The following is a 24,943-nucleotide window of genomic DNA, read 5'->3' as shown; positions in this document are numbered from 1 at the left end:
GGGGGGGGGACAGGTGTAGACTTTCAGCAAAAATCAAATCCACACTGTACTTTTCACTTTTTAAAGACTTAACAATTGTCGAATAACTATTTGATAGGAGGAAAGGAGCGAATGACACCAGCGCAACCGGGAGCCATCCAAGTCAGTCAAGCATTTCTTTATTTGCTTGGGTAAAAGAGGGGAAAACATTGACACAATAACAATAGTGCGATCAGATAGTAAGACAGGCAGACAGAAACAACAGTGATAGGATGAAAAAAAAAAAAAAGAGTTAATCCAGTAGGCCTACCACTCCCCCCAACTGCCCAGCAAAAAAAAAATCCAATCGCTGCAGTCAAGGGTCTTAGGTCTAACTTGAGCTAAAAACTTCCTTAGTTCTTTTTAAATAAGTGTCAAGTTGGTGGTTGACGGGTGCTCTGGTGTGGTTCGCTTCTTTCCTATCAAACATCTAGCGTCTTCATCTCCCCTCCTTTTTTGTGTTTGTTATTCTCTTGTAACACCTATAATCTTCAGCATTTATGTGACCTTTTATTGTGTTGCAAGTGCGGTAAAACTCATACTAAAACTAAAATAAGTGCCGATGATTAGGGGTATCACAAGAGAGTACATGTAACATAATATATATATATACAAATAAAAGGAGAGATAAAGGTAGTGATAGATGTTTGATAGGAACGGAGGAACAAACCACACCACAGCGATCTAATTTCGTTTTTTTTATTTTAGTTTTAGTAAGAGTTTTACGGCACTTGCAACCACAATGAGGTCATATAAATGCCGAAGATTAGAGATGTTACAAGAGAGTAACAAACACAAAAATGAAGGAGGGGAGATAGAGACGATAGGTTTTTGAAAGGAAAGAAGAAGCAAACCACCACAGAGCACCTGCCAACCATCACTTCTTCGGTAGGACTTGGGAAACATTATGACAGCAAAGCCAAGACGTTTCAGACAATACGGAAGCAGTACGAGCGAGGTCCTCTTAACGGTGCGATAATTTTCCTATCTAAAGGGGAATTTTGTTTTGTTTTAGTTTGAGTGTTTTGTGGCACTTGCAACACAATACGGTCATATTTATAAGCGCTGAAGATTAGAGGTTTTTAGTTTTAGTAGAGGTTTTTCCGACGCTCGCTTCTGCATAAAGTCATATGAGCGCCAGAAGATTAGAGGAGTTACAAGAGAGTAACAAACAAAATAAGTAAGGAGGGGAGATAAAGATGATAGATGTTTGATAGGAAAGAAGGAGCAAACCACACCAGAGCACCTGCCAACCACACACAAAGATAATTTTATTGACTAAATAGTTTGCTACTAAAGTACTATCCTACCGATCCAATTTATACCATTAAGGAAGTAGGCTTTTTTTCATAGGAGTTTTACGGCACTTGCAACACAATAAGGTCATATAAGTGCCGAAGATTAGAGATCACATTGTATTACAAGGGAGTAACAAACACAAAATAGAAGGAGGGGAGATAAGGATGATAGATGTTTGCATTGATAGGAAAGAAGAAGCAATCCACATCAGAGCACCCGCCAACCACCCACGGAGGTAGGCTGCTTCGACACCACCTGGATGAATTGGAATCATGCACCAAAGCAGACCGGTGATTATTCACTCACACAAGAATCCAAGCCATTCAGCAAGCAACAGCACAAAAGCTAACCAGAAAAATTATACCACAAACGGCCGTCGCTATATTGTAGCCAAGCACACTTAACTAGATCTACCAATACCGATTACAATTAGTACATTTTATTAGTAAATGTATTGGATTTAGTCAAGTCAGTTCAGTTTCCGTGTTGAAAAGGGTCAAGCGAAGAGTATATTTAGCACAGTATGCACAAAGCTATTGTTTGACTTTCTTGTAGCTCTTTTTCTGCCAGTTTCCGTCATGCGACATTGACATTATATTATACACAGTATAACATTGATAGTTCGAAAGCACCGGGACCAGCCTCAGTAGGGATCTGTAGTTCGAGGGATATCTTACAAAGATAAAGGGAAAAAAAAGAAAAAAACCAAAAATGCAGGCACAGTTCGACAGATGCGTGATTGATTTTGAGTCTTCTTTGACACCTTGTTGAAACATTCGTTGTCAAAAATGAAAATATACGACATCAAAGTCGATTAGTTTTTTAAGTTTTAGTAGAGGTTTTGCAGCGCTCGCAAACTGCATAAGGTCATATGAGCGCCAGAAGATTAGAGGTGTCACAAGAGAGTAACAAACATAAAAAAGAAGGGGAGATAAGGACGATAGATGTTAGACAGGAAAGAAGAAACAAACCACACCAGAGCACCCGCCAACCAGCCACTCAAAGTCAATACAAACATACAGACAATAGTAAAATTAAAAAGGAAGAGGAAAATAATGGGAGGATCACACCCGAAAGTCCCTCAGACCCCGAACCATCCCGTTAAATTCAAACAAGAACAACAGGCTCGCCAACACCATGGTCATCATAGTATACAGCGTCCTCAAAAAGTAACAAGACAGACAGAAATAGCAAAAGCAGGTCAAAGTTAAGTTGTTTCAAAGCAGAATAAAACTTTTCATATCCCTCCAACCAACAAAACATTGAGCATTCACCAAAAGAGTAAAAAAGACAAGACAAATATCTTTGTAAAATCAGGTCAGGCATTCTTTAATCACAATTTCTCAATTCCACATATGTTTCATCAACAATCACCACCAACGGATTCCGTATCAGTTTTCTATTCAACGACCAACGACAACAGGAAAAAGAAAAACAACCCAACTCATGCACATCTGAACAAGTTTCAAAACAGAACTTGGATAAATAAACAAAACTGCATGATGTGAAAACAAAAGTAAATATGAAATGTTAGTACATGTACTGTTAGCCTGAATATAAAAAAATGAGAAATGAAGGTTAAAAAAAAATTGTACCAATGTGAAACAGCCTAGTACCAGTGGTCCACTGCATTCATTTTCTTATTCTGTTATTCTGTGCTCTAAAATTGGAATTCAAGACACGAAATATCAGAAAAACATTGCACCCAAAAAATAAAAATGAACACTCACTGCTTTCACACTTTTTAGAGTAAAACCAAATCGATATGTGCAAAGTGCTTACAGTACAGTCTCATCAACATGTCTTCAAGACATCAGTGATACCACTGAAATATCAAAAGTTTCCCAGTTCAAACACAATTCATTTTCAACATAGGAAGCCGTACTGTCACAATAGGATGAAACCTCAAGGTCACAACAATCAGGAACCACAGGATGCTTTTAACAATACTTTTATCACTGGACTAAAGACAGCAGACTGACTCTATAAATACCAGAAGTAAAAGACATCAAAGTTCACATTCATATACTGTCTCCTCTCATGGCAAGCTGAAGATGGTCTTTAATTTGCATTTAAATTTCATACGCATGCAAGTGGTATTTGTGTTCAATGCTGAAAATTAACATATATATGGCTGGGTTCTTTTCCCCACCAACAACACAATTCATAGTATATGGTCTTAGATCAGCAGGTTCGATTCAAGAGATTTAGGGACAAAGCTCTTTGTCAAACATTTGGTACAAAAATTAAGTTCAACTGCTCAAGATTTACGAAAAGGACAACACAAGCAGACAAACAAAACATTCTTCTCCACATATTAAGACACGATGCGGAATTACTGTTAACGATAACGGCTATCATAAATTATAACAATAAAATCAATAGTTCCTTTTACAACTCAACATTCTTGTCCTTCTTCTTCTTCTTGCTATCTTTGGAAACTGATTTGAGACCATCTGTAGCCTCCTTTGACAAATACTTGACGAAGTCATCCACCTCACGGCCACCCTAGGGAAGAGGAAACACAAAAAAACAACCAATCATGATAAATGTCACATCAATAAATGAGCAGGACTAGCAATAAAAAGGAATACAATGAAACTCCGATATAACGAAATTGTCCTGGCCTACCCTCAATTTAGTTGAATCCGAGCATTTGTTATAGCAATGTGAGCAACAAGCTGGGTAGCAATGTAGGGTCTAGCATAGGGCAACGTTTATTTCCACAGACCGGAGTGCAATTCATTATGTAGTTTTATGTTTAGGTTAGCTACACCCCAGTAGATTGCATAGGCAACAATCAAACTGGTGTCTTATCAAATAAACATGTGATTTATGCCAAAATATTGGCACTCAATTTTACCTTCATTTTAGCCACATAGGTATCCTACACGCAATGATATACGATAGAAAGGGTTTTGTTCCCACAGTAAAATCGATTACAACTATATGTGAGGCAGCGTGGTGAAATCAGGCGCTCGTCAAAATAATTAAAGGTCAAGGAGCGGTCATTTTTCTGCAGCTTTGGGAATTTTTATCAAATTTTTGTTTTTTGGCTGAACACCTTTCATGCTCATTAAAAAACACAAACTGTGTATCACAACGTGTAAACTTTTCCTAATGCAATTCCTTAAATTTCTTGATAATGGCTATGAATAATCTTACGATTTTGATAGAGCAGTTACAACATTTGATTTCTGACATCTCTGCAACTTAAAATGGCAAAAAATGTCAAGATAGAACTTTCTAACTCTGAGGTCGTGAATTAACTAGATGAGCAGACCAAAAGAACATTTCTGACACCATACCTCATATTTCTTGGGTGTGCTCTTGTTACCCTTTGGTGCGAAATAAATGGTAGGGAATCTGAGAAGAAAAAATATGGAGTATAACAATCTCAGGGTCTGTCACATGAAAGCACGTACAGAATACATGTATATGTTTAGCCCATTCCGGGCAACTGCATTCCTGTCATGGAGGACTGGAAAGTGAAATTTTTAAAAATGCATTTAAACCCATAATATTTCTATCCAAAATATGAAGTTACTACACAAAGAATACACATTTTTTAATGCCATTTGAGCTTTCCCGATATTTTAACAAATGGATGTGTAATTAAGCCAAATAAACTCAGATATTTAGTACCGATACAAAACTTAAAATATGTTTTTAAAAAAACAACAAAAACAAACAACTCAGCTTAACTCTGCTGGTGATAATGGAGTTACTGGCAAGACACATTGTATCTGAACCGTTGTACTAAAGGCTTAAAAGGACTAATTGTTGCGGAAAGAGAAAGTGACGCTGAAAAGAAATCTAACGAGAACACACGTCTGAAATTCGCATTGGAAGCTATCTTTCATGATATTATCTCTATAATTCCCCGTAAAAAATTATTCAATTGTCTTGATTCAAAGTTGAAAAAAGAAACCAACTGCACTACCCATCCGATGAAAAGTTCTTCCTAGGGCCTGCTGAGTACTCTATTCTACCGCTTCAGTAAGGGTTAAAATTCAAACGATTGTACAGGTGGCAGACACCCAGACTACAGAAGATCCTTCAGTTTCTACATGACTCTTACATAGACCTAGGCTTACAGCTTCAGCAGGGCAAAAAGAAAAGCTTACAAAAATACTAAAAGCCTTTCTATTGGACTATTAGCCGTGTAAAACTACAGATGACTAGGCGTGGACTTGTAAAATTATGTATTGATTTAAAAGAACAACCTTTGTTTCACACTTAAAACTTTAAATACTGTTCATCTGTACATGGCAACCACTGGCCTTTGGAGCCCACCCTTCATAGAAGTGATGGGCACCTTACCCCGGCAAATCCATCAGTAGCATTATAAGATAAGATGGAAATCTTTCTTGACCCTGGCACATTGGTTTGGTGTTTCAACATGTCTGGGCATGTGCACTACCCACCCACACACACACTTTTATTGGACCCCTTTTCATCAATCAAATGTCTTGTTTCTATCCTACTGAGTGCACACAGGGGAACAACCTTTCCTCAAAGCTTGAAAAAGTAAAATACTACAAGCAATGTGTACTTAAAAAGCCGGACCCATGATGAAGTAAGTAAGTGTGAAAATCATTATGTGAGGCTTACCCTCTGACTTCATAGTTGGGTGGCACATCGTTAGCTGTAGCATCCATCTTGGCGATCACAACATTCTCTTCATCTTTCAGCTGTAAATAAAACAAGGTGGAATCAGTGTCAGCATGAAGACAGTATGTAAAAATGTATAGTTTTGTATACATAGAAATAACTGCATACAATACATAATACAAACTACAGGAGACTTCCTATTTACTTGTTCAACAGAAAGATTAATTCAAAGAAAAAATCACCCCCTTGCTAAGTGAAATAAGTCGCAAATCTCCCGTAAAATGCCTGAGCCCACTACGTTCATACAAAATTACAAAAACAAAAAGGAACGAACAAAGTAAGTCTTCTTGTTTTGTGTTCTAAAAATGTTTTGTTATAATTCCTTTTCAAAACTGCCTGATATGGAGGTGAAAGATATAGTCATTATTTAAGAGTAGGAAGATAGACCTGAGTCATAAACTTCACAGCACATAAAAGGTTGATAAAAACTCTTACTATATAACCCTATCCATATGTCGTGTTTTACTATCGTATCCATACGACATGGGGAACTCTGCCCCCACTTTCCAAAGAGGAAATTAACTCAATCCAATCCGTACGCTTTGCATAACGTCTGTCAAAATTATTTTTTGAGAAATACTGAAAGTTTCAAAGAGATCTTCACACTATAAGTATTTTAAAATGTGAAGAATACAACTCCTGGGGTACAAAATGACCCCAGGCGTACGGACAGGGTTAATTCTACATTTTAGGAACAGAAAAACAGAATTCCTGTCCATGGATTTTCAGCTGACATTTCAACTGCAAAACCTCTGTTTCAATATTGTAAGTTCTTTTATAAATCAGTAAAACAGCCGCATGTGCTCACCTTTTCAGCCAGCTCATCATACTTGGGAGCCAGACTCTTGCAGTGGCCACACCATGGAGCATAAAACTCAATAAGTACATCTTTATCTTCATTGTTGACAATTTCATCAAAGTTTTTGCCGACGACAACCTGAAACAGACAATTTATCAATTTCATAACGCAATATGTACAATACCATTAAAATACATAACACGAAAATGCATACAAATTTTATTTTTTTTTGGTGGTGGTGGGGAATAAGTAATGTTTTTGCCCTACTTCAGGCTCAACCTCCAAAGAGACAAAAAATACCGACACCATTCACACCCTGAATGTTTTGACTGCTTGATTGATTGACCTAAATGTGTGGGTACAAGCTCAAAACCAAATGCAGCAGGGCAGCAAGTAGGTCAATGGTTATCATGTCAAGAAACAATATTCAAAGAAACATTATATACTTTTTGTCAATGGGTACAAGGCAAAAATGTGCAATTCTAATCTCCACACTTACTGTGGCAGGTGCCACATGTCATTAAAAATGTGAATAATGATCCTGTTATACTTCCGCTGGGACCCGCTGGGTGCTCTGTTCTACTGCCAAGGTAAAGCTTAAAATTCCAAGGAATGTACCATCCGGGACTAATACAGAACCTTCAGTTTCTACTTGACTCTCTGTACTTATTCCTGATAAACGAATTTACTTCAGCTTGTTTTCTCATTTTTCATTTAACTATTTTCAATATCCAAGATAAGATTTGCCCGCCCCCCATTCAACTCTGAAACAGTAATATTTGAGGACCTGAGAGTAGACGAAGTTGGGATACAATACTAAAAGCCTTTTTCCCCCTGAAAAATCTTTGCTAAACGAAAAAATGTACGACAAAGATTTTCTTGCTTCCACAAAATATTTTTAAAACGGTTGTTCTCATTTGGATTTTTTTTTCCACACTAGAAAGCGAGCAGTGAACGGATGTTGGGGGGGTCTGTATTCAGTCAGGGTGCTCTCTTGGAAAGTTTGTTTTTTTTAAAGAAACTTGGTCTTGTCTTCAGGTAAAAATTTGATGTATCCATTTCTAGAATGAGTACATTATTAAACAGAAGTCTCAAACGATACAATGATCAAGTCAGTCAAGAACAGAGACCATTCAGAGTACTTACCTTTACTTTTCCTGGAGTGTCATTATCTTCTGGAATGGGTTCAGACTTCATGTATGCTTCAACTTTTCCTGCCAGCACATCCCTCACAAACTGCTCAAAGGAATCCATGCTAGAGGAAAGAACAAGTAGGTAAGTATTAACTTGTATGTTCAACTAAGACAAAGAACTCTCCTGTCCACACCACATTTCAACATAATACCCAAAAAAATTTCAAGATTCTCACAACAATAACAAATACCACAAATGGAAACAGGATCACCAACAGCCTATGTCTTATAAATGACATAGCACACTTAGCCTGGGGAAAAGTAGAACTACAGGAGGTGTCACAAATATAAGAATACAGCTAGGTTCAGAACAGAAACATTAGGAACCGGAACATACACCCCCCACCCCCAAACAAAAAGCAACCCACACACAATGAATGTTGCCTCAAGCCTCAAATGTTAAAAGCTATAATGAAAAGAAAATGACTCATAAGCAAGATGAATCCACGCCAAACCATTTATAAATCATAGTGCTCTATGGTCGTGAGATATAGTCATATATAGCAAATCTGAAGAAAAAAAAAAAATGACTTGAGAATAACATGGCTAGGAAACCCTAAGGCAAAAGTGTATAAATAAAATAAAGGTCATTTGCAAACATAACCACTGAGCCAATAAATTACTAAAAGACCATGGTGATGGAAGAGTAAGTTAGCAAACAAGCGGCGGACACATTTATTTAAAATGACATTTGCTGTAATAATGGGACATAATACAGTTTAAAGAAAACAATGTCCCCTCCTCCTCATCAACACCATCATGACACAAATGATTTCAAGAACACGGAAATATTACCCACAAATAAAAGTGCCAACATCTTAAGATGAGATGCACTTGTCAGGCAGAATAAGACTTCACATGGTGCAGTAACATTCCTACCCACAAAACAAGGTCACCAGCATCCATGTCTGAGTCCCATAAAAGCTACAAGTAATAAAATGGTAACGTGAGAGGGTGTGCATCTCAAAATGCTTTTTGGGCAGACTAAATGTAGAGAAAAGCAGGCTCTAATGGAATTTCATCCATAAGGATAGACATTATACATACATATATGTAAAACATTTCGCACTACAGGAAAATATGATATTCTATGGGACTGGCACTTTTGGTGTTGATCTTGAACTTTGTTCAGCCAGTATTTGCCATAAAAATCAGTGAAGAGAGCAATTATATATATTTATATATCAAATATGCTTACCTAAATTCTTCTGTCATCTTAAATTTCTGGTTCTTTGCATTCCATGCACAGACAACAGGCTTGTCGCCATTCCTGTCTTCAATACCACACTCTTCCAGCTCTCTGCTCATCTCGTCAAGGCCGCTAATAGCAAAGTAAACAGTTTCGCCCTCGTCCTTGATCTTCTTACCAACTTTCATCACCCTGGTAAAAAGCACAGAAACACAAGACATTTATGAATTATCGCATCAATCTTCAAAACATCACTGAAACAATCTGTTGGTCTCAGTTTCAGTTGTACAAACATTCTCTTAAGACTTCTAGCTTCCACTCGAAAGTAATTTTTATCACTGTCCATTCAAAAGTAATTTTCATGATCGACAGCACCATTCTACATAAAACAAGAGCACTCTAAATGGAAAATATTGTCAATTCACAATTTAATTTCCCCCAACAGATTTGAAACATTAAGCCTATTTAGCTGAGGGTTGGGGCGGGGGGGGGGGGGGGGGGTGTTGTTGGTTGTACCCCTTAACACTGCTCATAATTATGTAGCGATGACAATGAAAAATTTGATTTTAATTCAAACTGCTTTAAAACAAGCTTAAATGAAAGAAGTAAATTCTAAGAACTGTGGTTTTCATATTTAAAAAATACTGCGGTTTTTATATTTAAAAAATCCATTGACAAATTAATTTATTGGAACCTTTTGTATGAAAATGTTACCAAGTAAGACGATTCTTGGTGTATTTTGAGGGAAAACTGTTCCTAATCGGTAATGAATTGGAGTAATGAAACTTGGCATCTTCATGTGATTTGTAGTAAAGAATCTAGTTCTGTTATTTTTTTCAATGTCTTTATTACTTTAGACCTTAACACATTACACCCTAAGGGCCTGGACGGGAAGTCCATTCCAAGATCCTAAGCAAGGGGAAAGAACCCACCTCCCGTGAATACAAGCGTTTAAAAAACACATTCTAAAAATACTAAACAAATTCCAAAAATGCTGAAAAAATAAAAGTTCAAATTAAAACTGAATGTAGTTTCAGAAAAATATAACTTTATGTGTGCGCAAATTGTTGGAAATGTTCTAACTTTAGTTCAATTGAGGTGTCCGACCCATCATTCTCACTCTCAGCATCGCAGTCGGGCCCTAGATCTAAATTCTAGATTTTCTACGTCTGATCAATCTGAATCGCCCCAAACTCTTGCTACAGCGTTTTCATCAAAATCTGAGCTATCTGATTTGTCACATGCTTGTTTTTGCTCAAATCCATCGTTGTTTCCGTTTTCGAACTCAATTGTGTTGCTTTTCAACAAGTCAAGACACTTTCGAAGTGTCGGTAACGGAATCGCACTTCGATCAGCTCTAATACTAAAACTACTGGCCCGAAAAATTTCGTTTCGGTATCAAACGAAAGAAGAAACCTAAAGACGCTGGGTCGACGCGGGCGGTTCTGGGCGAGTCAGGGTGGAGTGCGTAAGGGAATTCCCGGGCGATCCTGGGCGAGTTAGGGTGTAATGTGTTAAAGATTAATATTTGTATGAAAATTTGTTCAATTGTGCCACATTATGACATATTAAAGTAAGTTTAATCAAGTAATAGCTGAAAGCAAACATTACTGTACCTGTTTCTCCAATAGTTGGTGCCTTTAGGATTTTTCACATAATCCACATTGAAATATGCAACAAATAGAGGTTTCTGGAAATTTTCTGCATTACTCATGGTGCGCTCACCACAGAGACCCAATCTGAAAGCAAAAAAAAAAAAAGAGAAAATGGAAATAAAAATTCATTAATTAGGAAACCCATACTAAGATACAAAGGTGCTCATTAACAAAAGGTACAAAAGTAGTGAGAATTGCACAACAATGAAAGAACAATAAATGTAATTTTTCAAATGTACATCATTTTTGTAGTCATGACTGAAAACAAGACAAATTTGTTCTTCAAAGAGACGCTATTGCAAATTCTTTATGCTGTGGCTCATTTTTCTATCTATCGGGAAATCCACGGCATTCAAAGAAAAAATTCTTCTTCAAATAAAATACAGTATAACCCGGATAGGTCGAACACAGATTACTTGAAATCACACATCCGTCGAACTGTACCTGCGGTCCCGTTTTTTCTTCTTCTTCATCTTTGTAAGAAAATTACGCGAAGCTGGAACACAAACACAGAATAATCGAACTACTTACGCCGCCATAGAGATATAAAGTCAATGTCCTTTGAGGTGCACTTGCGACAAAATATTAAAAACGGAAAAGGACAAGGTCAGTTACCCCCCCCCCCCTCCACAGAAGCAAAGGGTTACGCATCACACGATCAGCTGCCCCACCCCTCTTTGCGAAAGACTACGCTCTTGGTGGGAGAGACGGATTTGTGCTGCATTGACTCATCATCGCGTTGATTACTGTTGCGATACTCTTATCCTGTCAAATTATGTTTTGTAAAATTTGAAAAGGCATCATTCGATTGGTGCAGACTAAAGATCGCTCACACTAATCCGCACAATTAAACTGTCTTGGTATCGGGAAGCTCATTATTACCGATCGAACTCGAAAGCATCGTGTTTCTCGTTCTCAATAAACAGCCAATTTTAAATTCTCTCAAATTTCAAAATCAAGTCACCAGGCATAGATCTAAACCATCTGATCTAGGATAATGGCAGAAAAAAGAAAAATCTGTTCTGACCCAATCTTTGTTGCTTCCCTTGATTCTCTGACACAGCCTATGTCATAAAACACTGTTCACGAATCCCTTGAACTACGGATTCCCCGAACTACCGAGGCCTGTCCCAACGAATTCGAGCTATCCGTGTTATACTGTAAAATACACTTTCAATCCTACTTTCCCATTGGAATATATTGCAATACATATATACTTACGACTCTCCTTGAATAAACGATTGGATCTTTTCTGAACTGGTTTCTTCACAACGAACCTCAGCATCCTCAAATTTGCTCTGAAGTACTTTTGGTCTGAACAATACAATACCACTGAAAAGAAGAAAAAACATAAGACGTGAAAGTTGCAGAAATGTGCATTAATGCAGCTTTAAAATTTCCTTTCATTTTGGAGACCAGGAATGGTCTTAGGCTGACCAATAGCAAATACCTTGCATTCCCATTCTTTTCTCTTCTGAACAGACTTTCATGAAAGGAAAAAGTGATATAAAACATTTTAAAACTATTCTTATAAAATTTATCAAGCTACAAGCTATATTATTATAACTGTTTCTAACAAGAAAAAGTACAATAATTGGAAACGTACTAAAACAGGGTAATAAAACAAACGCTAGCACCCTCAACAGAATTTAGAGGACTGAAAAAAAGTCTTCATCGAAAGTACTACCTAATATTTAATATTCTATGCATAAAGAACAGCTACAAATTCTTTTTTTCTAAAACTTCAAAGAATCATTTTCGATCAGATGGATGTTTTACAGCACTATCAACATAATTTTGGTCATGTATCTGCAGAAAAGCAATCTACTAAAGCCAGTTTGTCTCTATTGACATTCAAACAGTAATAAAATTCTCAAAAACTCAAAAATATGGAAAAAAATGTCCACAGCATCAGGGACCCTTATATAATTCATGACATCATGACAATGCATCCGGCCATGAGAGATTTAGTGACCATTTTAGACAGTTTTTTTTTTGGTTGTTGGTTGATAAAATATAATTGCCAGAACTGCATTGAACACATAGTTTTACACAGTGCTATTATTATATTAAAAAATGCAAGGGGGGAAATGGAAAGTGGCCCTTTATATACATAGCTGTCATGGCAAGTTCAACTGGATTTATTAATGTCAGTTATGTGCAAAAGGGAAGAAAAAAACCTGTTCATTCTGAACTGCATTTTATACAAATCTCAAGGGTATGAAACCACAATGCAATAGAGTCATACTTACTCTTCAGTCTGTTTCAATTCCTCCTTGACTTCTTTGCTTATTGTGTGTGCAAACCTGACATCAGACAACTTGTCAGCAACTTTCAAGAAAGCCTTGGCAAGAGAACTACTCTCAGATTCAAAGAATCCTGCAAATTGCAGTAAGAACAAGTTTTAAATTTCATTTCTTCACCTAAGGAATGAGTGTGAAAAAGTACAAAAGACATTTGAAGTGTGCTCAAAGACCGGTTTTGGGCTTTATATGGAAGAACAGGGAATAAAGACATATATATATATATTATGTAGGACGATGAACGGATTAATTCATGTTATATAAGAATAATGGTCTGGTAGGATGGGTTGTAGATGATCCCAAAGTTGAGTTTGATAAAGTAAAGATAAGACGTAAACCTTTGGTCTAGACAGAGTGGTGGCAGTGATGACTATGAAACTGATAATGATGAAGTTGCTGATGCTGCTACAACAGACAGGGAAGGGAATGATGCAAAGATGTCTGAGTAATTAGCCAACCATCTGTTAAATCCATGAATTGGGTGAACAAAAAGGTCCCTGAAATAATTTGTATCCCATCATATAAAAAGTATGTTATCTGTTCACTTCATAGCTGACCAGACAAATCTGTGTGCTAACCAAAATCATAAAAAAAAGAAGACAGAATGTAAACAATTGGCAGGGTACTGGAAATTTTGCCAATCTAATCACCATCTCAGGTGAAATATAAGCCAAATATATTTTCACAATCTTGGAAATTTTGCCAATCTAATCACCATCTCAGGTGAAATATAAGCCAAATATATTTTCACAATCTTTACTTATTTTCTTTTTAACTCTTTCTTTACGTATCGCCGCACACTGCGCCAAGGCGACCAAAAATGTATACGTTTCGTCGCACTGTGCGCCACGATGGGTTGTTTCGTATAACCCAACTTCTCAATACCGCTTTTTAAGTAAAACTATAAGAACTGTTTCTATTTTCTTCAAGAAGAGTTCCCACTTCCTTTAGACGCTATATGCAGTCAAATCGGTCGATTTTTCGCGAAATTCAAAGAAGTATTCTTCACCGACTTCACGCTAGAGTTTGTTTACCTTGTTGTCAACGAAAACAAGCAGTGCGGTGATTGAAGATGAATCCAGACTCACAACCTAGTACCTCTAGAGGCCGATTTTCGGCAGATCAAGCTAGAAACCTTATCCAGAGATGGATTGGAGATGACTCGGACTCTAGTGAAGAAACCAGTGATTGTGATTTGAATCTGAGTAGTGATGAAGAAGAGCAACCAACGTTAGATCTAGATCGTGGTGCTGATGAGAGCAGTGACGGTGAGGTGGAACCAGCTCCAAAGAGACAGTGCAAAGGGAAAGGAAAGGGCAAGTCTAGTACTAGGCCTAGATCTAGGTCTACTCAGTCTTCTGCAACTGCAACTGCTAAATCTAGATCTACTGTTTCTGATCCTCCTGCTACTGCTAGTGCTAGAGACAATGGTGGGTGGAGTCATATTGAGCATGGAGGAACAGCAAACACCATACGTTTTCTTCCGACAAAGGTTCCAGGTGTGTTGCCAGAATCTGGCTTGGATGAGAATTCAAGTGCCCTGGACTGTCTGTCTGTTCTGTTAGACCGTGAGGTAAAACAAGTTATTGTGACTTTCATCAATGACTATGCTGAAAAGAGAATAGCAGAGAAAAGTGGCAACTTTAGTCCTAGGTCAGTTTTTGCGCGTTGGAAGAAAATTACTGTCAAGGAGTTCGACAAATTTATGGCAGTGCTAATCCTGATAGGTTTAGATCGCCGTCCCGCCATCTCTGACTACTGGTCCATGTCACCCGAGTTCTACACAGCATGGTACCATAGTATGTTTCCCCGACAGAGGTTCCAGGACATATATCATTCCATGCTGCATGCTGGTGATAAAGATGCGGAAGGGAAGGATAAGATCGAGCCATTCATGAATTTACTTCTTGGCAAATTCCGTGGGGCTTTTTATCCGTTCCAAGAATTGTCCATTGACGAAATGGTTATCGGTTTCAAGGGTCGATGGCAATTCAAACAGTTCAACGCAAGCAAACCCAGCAAGTATCACATCAAGACGTTTGGTCTTTGTGATTCATCAACTGGGTATGTGATGAATATACTGACATATTTCGGCGCCAATACGTCATATGACCCTGAAGCAGATGCAGACAGTGGTGCAGCTGTGAAGATCTTCGACACGCTCCTCACCTGTGTTGACAGAGGTCACAAGATCTATGTGGGATCTTGTTGACCATCTGCTCAAAAAAAGGCACCACTACACCGACACGCTTATGCTGAACAGAAAATCTTTTCCACCTCAGCTGAAAAACCTGAGTCTGCAACATCGACAAATGCGCTGGTTTCTCCATGAGAATGCAGATGTCCTGTGTGTGGCTTTTCGGGACAAAAAAGCCAAGAAACCAGTTGTTCTCATTTCCACTGACGCACAGGTGGATACAACACGAGTCAAAGATGTTGACAAGCCGACTGTCATCCATGACTACAACAGTCACATGAATGGCTGTGACCTTCTTGACCAGAAGGTCACATATTACCCCGTCTTCTCCCGCAAATCAGTGAAGTGGTGGAAGAAGCTGTTCTTTTGGATGATGGAGATAACTCAGGTCAATGCTTTCATTCTCTACACCCTCACAAGAACAGACGCGCAGAAGAAGATCGGGTGGAAAAAGTTCAAACTGATGCTCGTTCGGCAAATTGTCGAAAGTCTTGCTAACAGCAACAACAACAACAACAACGACAACAACAACGATAACAATGACGAGGCTAGAGCTCCAGGCAGACAACCGGAGAACAATCCAATGGAGCGCATTCAAGGTACTCGTCACATCATCTCCTACGTGAAGCGTGACAGAAACTGTGTGGTGTGCTCTAAGGATGGGGCAAGAAAAAGAACTCACTTTGTCTGCCTTGGATGCAGTGGTGCCACCCATTTGCACCCTAAGGACTGTTTCCAAGCCTACCACAATGTCTAATTTGGCAATGAGACGGAAAAGGATTGTATATAGTGTAAAGATGTGAATATCTTCAGTGTGACATTTTTGGTGGGGGTTTTTCATCGATATTGTGGCGTAACTGTTGTGTAGATAAATGTGAATATTTCAAAAACTACTGGAGCTATTGTGATGAAACTTTCCTGGATTATTGCTACATGAATTACCAACTTCAGCTCATCTTCATGGATATTGACCAATTGGATTATAATACCTGATTTGGTGAGTAGAAAAACATTTAGTGTGAATTTTTTCTTCTTTTTTTTCTGTCTTTCTCTGTAATTCAACACACACAGTGTACAGAAATCAACACAAACCACACAGATATACATTCTACATTCAATTTCCTTTATTTTGATATATAGTTTATTATGTCTAAAGTGTTTAGTAACTTCAGTATATTGAAATTTGTATCACATGTATGTTAAAAAAATGTGCTGCCCGCCAGAGCTGCGTCACACTGAGATCTGGCCCGCGTATTCAAAGAGTTAAATCATGAGTTATTTTTGTGGACTTATTACCCTGCCTGAAGCCAGGGATACAGGGTAGATAAATTGGAGGGGTTACAGAAGCAAAATATTAAGATCGTACAAGTTGCATTAAAGTCCTGCTACTCACAAACATACTAAATAATATTTCTCTAAAAAATTTAACAATATTTCCAAAGTCTTTCCAAAAATAACTGGCAGACAATTTTAGAGCAACTGGCTGCAAAATGCAATCACAGAAACAAAGAGCGCTGTCCAATATAGGCAAAAATTGATGCTCTGTTATGTTCACACAAAAACAAGTGAAATCAAAATTGGTTACCAATGACTCCAACAGATGCTTTATTCAAAAAGTTCCTGGCATCATCAGCGCTTTCCAGTTTCTTGGAGACTGGACCAGCTTCCCTCACCATATATTTAACGATTCCATCTGAGGGGAAACAAATTAAGCTGTCTGTTAAGGGAGGGACACAGATCAGATGTCTAACAGACTAAGATTCAAACAAAACAAAAATCAATTTAATATTGATGGTGTCATAAAATCCCTTCACAAAATATAGAGGGACACGTAAGTCTAAAAATCAATGTCAAAAAGAAAGGAGACAATGCTTTCAAATCTATAAATATAAATATGTGAGGCAGCGTGGTGAAATCAGGTGCTCGTCAAAATTTAATGAAATCAAAGAAAACAACATTTTTCTTCCGGTTCAGCAATTTTTTAATAGAATTTTTATTTTTTTGGCTCAACACCTTTCATGTCCATTAAAGAACACATTCCTGTGTCAATAGCACTGAAAAATGTTGATTAAAGGCACAAAAAGTGTAAATTTTCTGCTTCCACAGACTCTCAAGCTAAGGAAATAACTAAACTTTGGCGGCCAATTTCCACTAATTTTACCTCTGAAACCAGGCGACCCCTACCATCTTCAATCGCAAATATCTCGACTTGCATTCAAGATACAGCACTTAACATATAGACGTACTCTTTGAATGAAAGTAAGGTGAGACAACTATAGGCAACAAGAATATACAGAAAAAAAAGTAAAGGAACTGAAAAGAGAAATGAACAACAGAAAATTAGGAAGTATACAAACTTACCAGCTTCTCTTGGGCCAGAATAATCTTTGGCAAGTTCTCCATTTTTGAAAACTTTCAGGGTTGGGTAGCCACTTACACCATGCTTAGAGCAAACGTTTGTCTCAACTGTGCAATCCACCTATGAAAAAAGGGAGATTTTAAAAATTTGTTTCAACCCAACTCTACAACAAAACCATAAATTTTGCATTACCAGAAAGTAATCAAGGTTACATACTTGCATTGTGAATATAAAGGGGATGAAGAGTCAAAACCCAGCCTTTAAAGTTAGTATATACACAATCAAAAACGCCTTCCTGACAAGAAAAACACCCTAACCCAAATAGTCTACACAGAATTAAAATGAGCGTACAAATGAATGATCTTTTACCCCCTTTTTTTTGGGGGGGGGGGGGGGGGGGGAATAATTATAGTGATGACAAAATAGGAAATAGCAAGGCTGCTTGGGCGGGCCGATCTACCAATTTCTAACAAAATGAGTTGAGTCAATAACTTTCACCTTTCTATCACTTTGGATGGATTCTTTTCAGGATGGGGAATTTGAGTCTTGACTCACGAACGACATTTTATGCAGTCCATCATAAAGTCACTTCATTTGACTTACCTTTGCCAAAGCCACTGGTGGGTCTTGCTTTTTCAAAGTTGTAGCAGCTCTCTCGTACTCTGGCGCTAACCTCTTGCAATGTCCGCACCTACAAAATATTTTGATTTTTTTAAAAATTGACATGTTTCCAGCAAAACACACTTAAAACAAAAGTATTGTTAACAAATCACTTGTCTTACACAATAGCCAATAGATTTTTCAAGTCCCAATTTTTTTTAAAATTAGATTTATATTCTTTGAATTCAAACAACGTACATTTCACCAAAAACATTTTTTTAAAAATTGACTTCAACAAGGGTCTAATTATTACACATGACCCCAAATTTAGTTTATTGAAGAGGCCATCGTGAGAGAGAGACACTAACAACAGCAAAACATCAAACTATAATGGTAAAATTTCTATTAGGTTATACTGTGATATCGTCAATCATTCCAAAACATCATTCGCAGATTTCGCATTTTAACATGTTAATGCTCTGCCCTTGGCGCGACCGCATACGGAACAGGGCGCGACCATGCACGCACAGATATGACAGGTGCAAGAAAGTTGTTAGTACACCATTTAAAGGTTAGTTAAATCATTTCTTTATCAAATTATGATGAAAACAATTATCTTATTAATAACAGAGAGTACAGAGACAAGTTATATTGAAATTTGTATCACATGTATGTTAAAAAAATGTGCTGCCCGCCAGAGCTGCGTCACACTGAGATCTGGCCCGCGTATTCAAAGAGTTAAATCATGAGTTATTTTTGTGGACTTATTACCCTGCCTGAAGCCAGGGATACAGGGTAGATAAATTGGAGGGGTTACAGAAGCAAAATATTAAGATCGTACAAGTTGCATTAAAGTCCTGCTACTCACAAACATACTAAATAATATTTCTCTAAAAAATTTAACAATATTTCCAAAGTCTTTCCAAAAATAACTGGCAGACAATTTTAGAGCAACTGGCTGCAAAATGCAATCACAGAAACAAAGAGCGCTGTCCAATATAGGCAAAAATTGATGCTCTGTTATGTTCACACAAAAACAAGTGAAATCAAAATTGGTTACCAATGACTCCAACAGATGCTTTATTCAAAAAGTTCCTGGCATCATCAGCGCTTTCCAGTTTCTTGGAGACTGGACCAGCTTCCCTCACCATATATTTAACGATTCCATCTGAGGGGAAACAAATTAAGCTGTCTGTTAAGGGAGGGACACAGATCAGATGTCTAACAGACTAAGATTCAAACAAAACAAAAATCAATTTAATATTGATGGTGTCATAAAATCCCTTCACAAAATATAGAGGGACACGTAAGTCTAAAAATCAATGTCAAAAAGAAAGGAGACAATGCTTTCAAATCTATAAATATAAATATGTGAGGCAGCGTGGTGAAATCAGGTGCTCGTCAAAATTTAATGAAATCAAAGAAAACAACATTTTTCTTCCGGTTCAGCAATTTTTTAATAGAATTTTTATTTTTTTGGCTCAACACCTTTCATGTCCATTAAAGAACACATTCCTGTGTCAATAGCACTGAAAAATGTTGATTAAAGGCACAAAAAGTGTAAATTTTCTGCTTCCACAGACTCTCAAGCTAAGGAAATAACTAAACTTTGGCGGCCAATTTCCACTAATTTTACCTCTGAAACCAGGCGACCCCTACCATCTTCAATCGCAAATATCTCGACTTGCATTCAAGATACAGCACTTAACATATAGACGTACTCTTTGAATGAAAGTAAGGTGAGACAACTATAGGCAACAAGAATATACAGAAAAAAAAGTAAAGGAACTGAAAAGAGAAATGAACAACAGAAAATTAGGAAGTATACAAACTTACCAGCTTCTCTTGGGCCAGAATAATCTTTGGCAAGTTCTCCATTTTTGAAAACTTTCAGGGTTGGGTAGCCACTTACACCATGCTTAGAGCAAACGTTTGTCTCAACTGTGCAATCCACCTATGAAAAAAGGGAGATTTTAAAAATTTGTTTCAACCCAACTCTACAACAAAACCATAAATTTTGCATTACCAGAAAGTAATCAAGGTTACATACTTGCATTGTGAATATAAAGGGGATGAAGAGTCAAAACCCAGCCTTTAAAGTTAGTATATACACAATCAAAAACGCCTTCCTGACAAGAAAAACACCCTAACCCAAATAGTCTACACAGAATTAAAATGAGCGTACAAATGAATGATCTTTTACCCCCTTTTTTTTGGGGGGGGGGGGGGGGGGGGAATAATTATAGTGATGACAAAATAGGAAATAGCAAGGCTGCTTGGGCGGGCCGATCTACCAATTTCTAACAAAATGAGTTGAGTCAATAACTTTCACCTTTCTATCACTTTGGATGGATTCTTTTCAGGATGGGGAATTTGAGTCTTGACTCACGAACGACATTTTATGCAGTCCATCATAAAGTCACTTCATTTGACTTACCTTTGCCAAAGCCACTGGTGGGTCTTGCTTTTTCAAAGTTGTAGCAGCTCTCTCGTACTCTGGCGCTAACCTCTTGCAATGTCCGCACCTACAAAATATTTTGATTTTTTTAAAAATTGACATGTTTCCAGCAAAACACACTTAAAACAAAAGTATTGTTAACAAATCACTTGTCTTACACAATAGCCAATAGATTTTTCAAGTCCCAATTTTTTTTAAAATTAGATTTATATTCTTTGAATTCAAACAACGTACATTTCACCAAAAACATTTTTTTAAAAATTGACTTCAACAAGGGTCTAATTATTACACATGACCCCAAATTTAGTTTATTGAAGAGGCCATCGTGAGAGAGAGACACTAACAACAGCAAAACATCAAACTATAATGGTAAAATTTCTATTAGGTTATACTGTGATATCGTCAATCATTCCAAAACATCATTCGCAGATTTCGCATTTTAACATGTTAATGCTCTGCCCTTGGCGCGACCGCATACGGAACAGGGCGCGACCATGCACGCACAGATATGACAGGTGCAAGAAAGTTGTTAGTACACCATTTAAAGGTTAGTTAAATCATTTCTTTATCAAATTATGATGAAAACAATTATCTTATTAATAACAGAGAGTACAGAGACAAGTGGTCGCGGGTTGGGCCAGCTACTTTAGTTTAGTAACTGAATAAAACTTCTCTAAGAATGTTTCTGATAAGCCTTTCACTTCGAACTCGACTGCTGCACTTGCAGACGACTGACGTTCTCGGAAAAGGATTGACCAAAAGTGGAACTAGACAAGGCACGTGTAACTCTAATAAAACAGATTGCACATGAAGGGCATGGTCGCGCCAAGGGCGGGATAGTATATACGTTTGATTTGCAGCGAGCTAAGATATCAAACCTAACAACTGCTAAACATTAAATTGTGGTAAAATTCAGGGGGCATGCCCCCCCTGAAACCCCCCACTTATTTATGTTAGGCTAGACCCGTGAATAACAATTGCGGGGTGGGAACTACCGAAAAAGCGCCTTTTTTAACTTTGTTTTGGTCAATTTGATCGTCCACACCGATAGACAGTATTTAGTAGATCTTGCGCGAACTTCCGGGCAAAACAAAATGGCGACCCACGTAGTTCGGCTCGATTCGAAAAGTGAAATAGCCATAGCATCTTTGTAGATGATCAAATTAGCTTACTTTTGGGCTATAACATAATTTTTTCTTTGCTTTTATCCATTTGATCATCCACACCGATAGAAAGTATTCCGAAATTAGGAAAAAAAGGTCACACCGGGTGAGAATAGCCAACGGTGGCAAGTCTCACCTGGGGTGAGAGGTCGATCGTATTTTTATTCTCACCCTGGGTGAGGATAGCCATTTCCTAATCAATTAACAGGGTGGCTAGATCTAGATCTAGATGCAGACCTGCCACTCTATGAAATCTCAAAATCAGGATCTCAGGGAGAAAAAAATCGGGATCAACAGCAAATCACCAAGGTGACTGCCAAAGCTGACTTAAAATTTTTCCAGGGGTGTCCATAAATTACTTGGCCTATATGCCCTCTGAGTGTCTTAGTTTGTTTGCGTGCCCGCGCGCGCGTGTGTGTATGCGAGTTATTTTTTGTAAATCCTGAAGCATCACGTCAAGCACTCCTAGTCCAAGTGTCTATACCCCCCCCCCCCCCAACCAATAAGTCCCGAAATACATGAACTTAAGTTGACCCCGTCAACGGATGGTCCCGAACACTCAGAACTCACACGGCGATGTCATGTCACGGGACGCGAATACGCGATTGAAACAAAATTTTTATTAACAGGTCCGACTAACTGCGCGCGTTCACACAAAACTCTTAGATGAGCGCCAGTCGTTCTTCTTCTAATCTAGTCTAGTACTCTTGGATAAGAATGGCGGCAGACCGACCAATTGTACCAACAAATCTCTTCCCTCATAATGCGTTCAGACTAAAGCAACGACAACGGTCGTCTGTTAGTCTTGTCAGCGCAGTTACATGTAGTTGTGTAAGGGTTAGAAAGACAGTCGCTCGTCCGAGTGTTTGGTGTGAACACGCGGTTACCAGACCTCGAACAAGGCTTGTTTTGAAAGTAGCAGCGGAACTACGAATATTATCGATTATTTGTATGTCCCAAATTGTAACAGTTACCAGGCTGTCATCGGAGAATTCTGAGTGCGGGCAAAGATCACACACAACTTGGGGCGAGTCAACTACTAGATCTAGATCTAAATCTAGTCTAAATGTGGCATCGATAATTCGGGAAATAGTGCTCCGAGTTCCTACTGACAAAAAGTTCAACGGATGCTTCCCGCGACAAAGGAGAATGCAGGCAGAGTATGTTTTTAGAAAAGGAAGTGGCTATTCTCATCCGGGGTGAGAATAGAAAAACGATCTACCTCTCACCCCGGGTGAGACTTGCCAGCGTAGGCTATTCTCACCCGGTGCGAAGCAAGACCTGCTTTTCCTCATTTTAGAATGAAAGTGGCTATTCTCACCCGCCCGGAAGTTCTCGCAAGATCTACTCCTCCCCTCTTCTCTCTCTCTCTGTCTATCGGTGTGGACGATCAAATTGACCAAAACAAAGTTAGAAAATGATGTTAAAACACAAAAGTAAATTAATTTGGTTGTCTACAAAGATGCTACGGCTATTTAACTTTTCGAATCGAGCCGAACTACGCGGGTCGCCATTTTGTTTTGCCTGGAAGTACTCGAGCTACTCCTCTCTCTCTCTCTCTCTCCACTGCCCACAGACAAAATTGTACGCTTTTAGTAGGCTACAGTTGTGATGGAACGTTTGTTCACGGCACAGAATTCTACAATTTTTCTGTTATCACAGTGTAGAATTCTACGCAAAATTTGTTGGCCTAGATCTAGGCTATAACGGTGAACGTGCACCAGGTGAGAATAGCCAAAAGACTCGCCTGCACTCTATGTCTAATCTCACCCCGGGTGAGAATAGAGGTGGCCTTTTAGAATACTGTCTATCGGTGTGGATGATCAAACTGATAAAAGCCAAGAAAAAATTGCGTTATAGCACAAAAGTAAGCTATTTTGATCGCCTTCAAAGATGCTATGGCTATTTCACTGTTCGAATCGAGCCGAACTACGCGGGTCGCCATTTTGTCTTGCCCGGAAGTTCTCGCAAGATCTACTCCTCCCCTCTCTCTCTCTCTCTGTCTCTTTCTGAATACTGTCTATCGGTGTGGACCATCAAATTGACCAAAACAAAGTTAAAAAATGATGTTAAAGCACAAAAGTAAATTAATTTGGTTGTCTACAAAGATGCTACGGCTATTTAACTTTTCGAATCGAGCCGAACTACGCGGGTCGCCATTTTGTTTCGACCGGAAGTTCTCGCGCTACTCCTCTCTCTCTCTCCCTCTCTCTCTCCACTGCCCACAGACAAAATTGTATGCTTTTAGTAGGCTACAGTTGTAATGGGACGTTTGTTCACGGCACAGAATTCTACAATTTTTCTGTTATCACAGTGTAGAATTCTGTGGTTTAGGGTGAACACAAAATTTGTTGGCCTAGATCTAGATCTAGGCTATAACGGTGAACGCGCACCGGGTGAGAATAGCCAAAAGACTCGCCTGCACTATTCTCATCCTGGGTGAGAATAGAGGTGGCCACCAAAGAAAAATCCGGCACAACAGCAGACTGAGACATTCCAAAAATTGGGATACACACGATCGAAATCGGGAAAATCAGGATGCTTGAGATTTGGGGCAAAAAATCGGGATATCCCGACTAAATCGGGATGAGTGGCAGGTCTGTCGTCTAGATCTAGATCTAGATTCTAGAATCTAGATCTGATATCTACTGCTAGGGCAAAGGGCAGGCTAAAGCAAAGCCTTTTAGATTCTGGGCTTCTCTTCTTAATTATACTCTACTTACCATGGAGCATAAAACTTGACAAGTATAGTTTCATATTTGGCGATTTCATCTCCAAAATTTGCATCAGTAAAGACGAGAACGTCATCTGCAAATGCTCCACAAAAACATAAAAGACCCAACAGTACAACTGACGAGTACATTTTGAACCGGCACAATCACACTTTCCAGTCACTTGATCCTCACGGTCTTACACATAAACCGACAAAGTGGAAAAGGCAAGATCTACGTAAAATAATGGAAATTTCTACCAATCATGAGCAGGTAACTGTGTTGTCCACGTCTCATTGGTCCACGGAATGACAAACGACTAGTT

The 24,943-nt window shown here is 38.3% G+C and overlaps 1 protein-coding gene across 2 annotated transcripts; it reads right to left on the bottom strand.

Moving 5' to 3' along the window:
• Positions 1-2,619: 2,619 nt before the first annotated feature.
• LOC101849218 (protein disulfide-isomerase A3) lies at positions 2,620-24,878 on the bottom strand. Of its 2 annotated transcripts, XM_005100693.3 has the most exons (13): positions 24,631-24,878; positions 20,724-20,811; positions 20,123-20,240; positions 19,347-19,454; positions 13,080-13,206; positions 12,049-12,159; positions 10,789-10,911; positions 9,182-9,364; positions 7,937-8,045; positions 6,800-6,928; positions 5,932-6,011; positions 4,626-4,683; positions 2,620-3,825 (listed from the first exon to the last, which is right to left on the bottom strand). In XM_005100693.3, the coding sequence occupies exons 1-13, from the start codon at positions 24,768-24,770 to the stop codon at positions 3,709-3,711; spliced, it is 1,491 nt and encodes a 496-aa protein (XP_005100750.1). In that variant the 5' UTR covers positions 24,771-24,878; the 3' UTR covers positions 2,620-3,708. The 2 variants fall into 2 exon arrangements, with proteins under 2 accessions (XP_005100750.1, XP_005100751.1); XM_005100694.3 differs by lacking the exons at positions 19,347-19,454; positions 20,123-20,240; positions 20,724-20,811; positions 24,631-24,878 and adding exons at positions 16,913-17,020; positions 17,689-17,806; positions 18,290-18,427.
• Between the last annotated feature and the right edge of the window lie 65 nt (positions 24,879-24,943).

This window comes from Aplysia californica, unplaced genomic scaffold (genome assembly GCF_000002075.1).
Source record: "Aplysia californica isolate F4 #8 unplaced genomic scaffold, AplCal3.0 scaffold00256, whole genome shotgun sequence".
In the NCBI taxonomy this organism is placed as follows: Eukaryota; Metazoa; Mollusca; class Gastropoda; order Aplysiida; family Aplysiidae; genus Aplysia; species Aplysia californica.
The sequence above is the reverse complement of the archived record's forward strand: the minus strand, read 5'-3'. Positions and strand labels throughout refer to the sequence as shown.

Excerpts from the sequence above, each read along its gene's own strand:
- LOC101849218 (XM_005100693.3), bottom strand. The coding sequence starts at position 24,770 with ATGTACTCGTCAGTTGTACTGTTGGGTCTTTTATGTTTTTGTGGAGCA. Across the intron at positions 12,160-13,079 it reads GAATTGAAACAGACTGAAGA|TGGTATTGTATTGTTCAGAC; the intron begins GTAAGTATGACT and ends TCTTCTTTTCAG. Across the intron at positions 10,912-12,048 it reads TCGTTTATTCAAGGAGAGTC|ATTGGGTCTCTGTGGTGAGC; the intron begins GTAAGTATATAT and ends TTTTGCTTTCAG.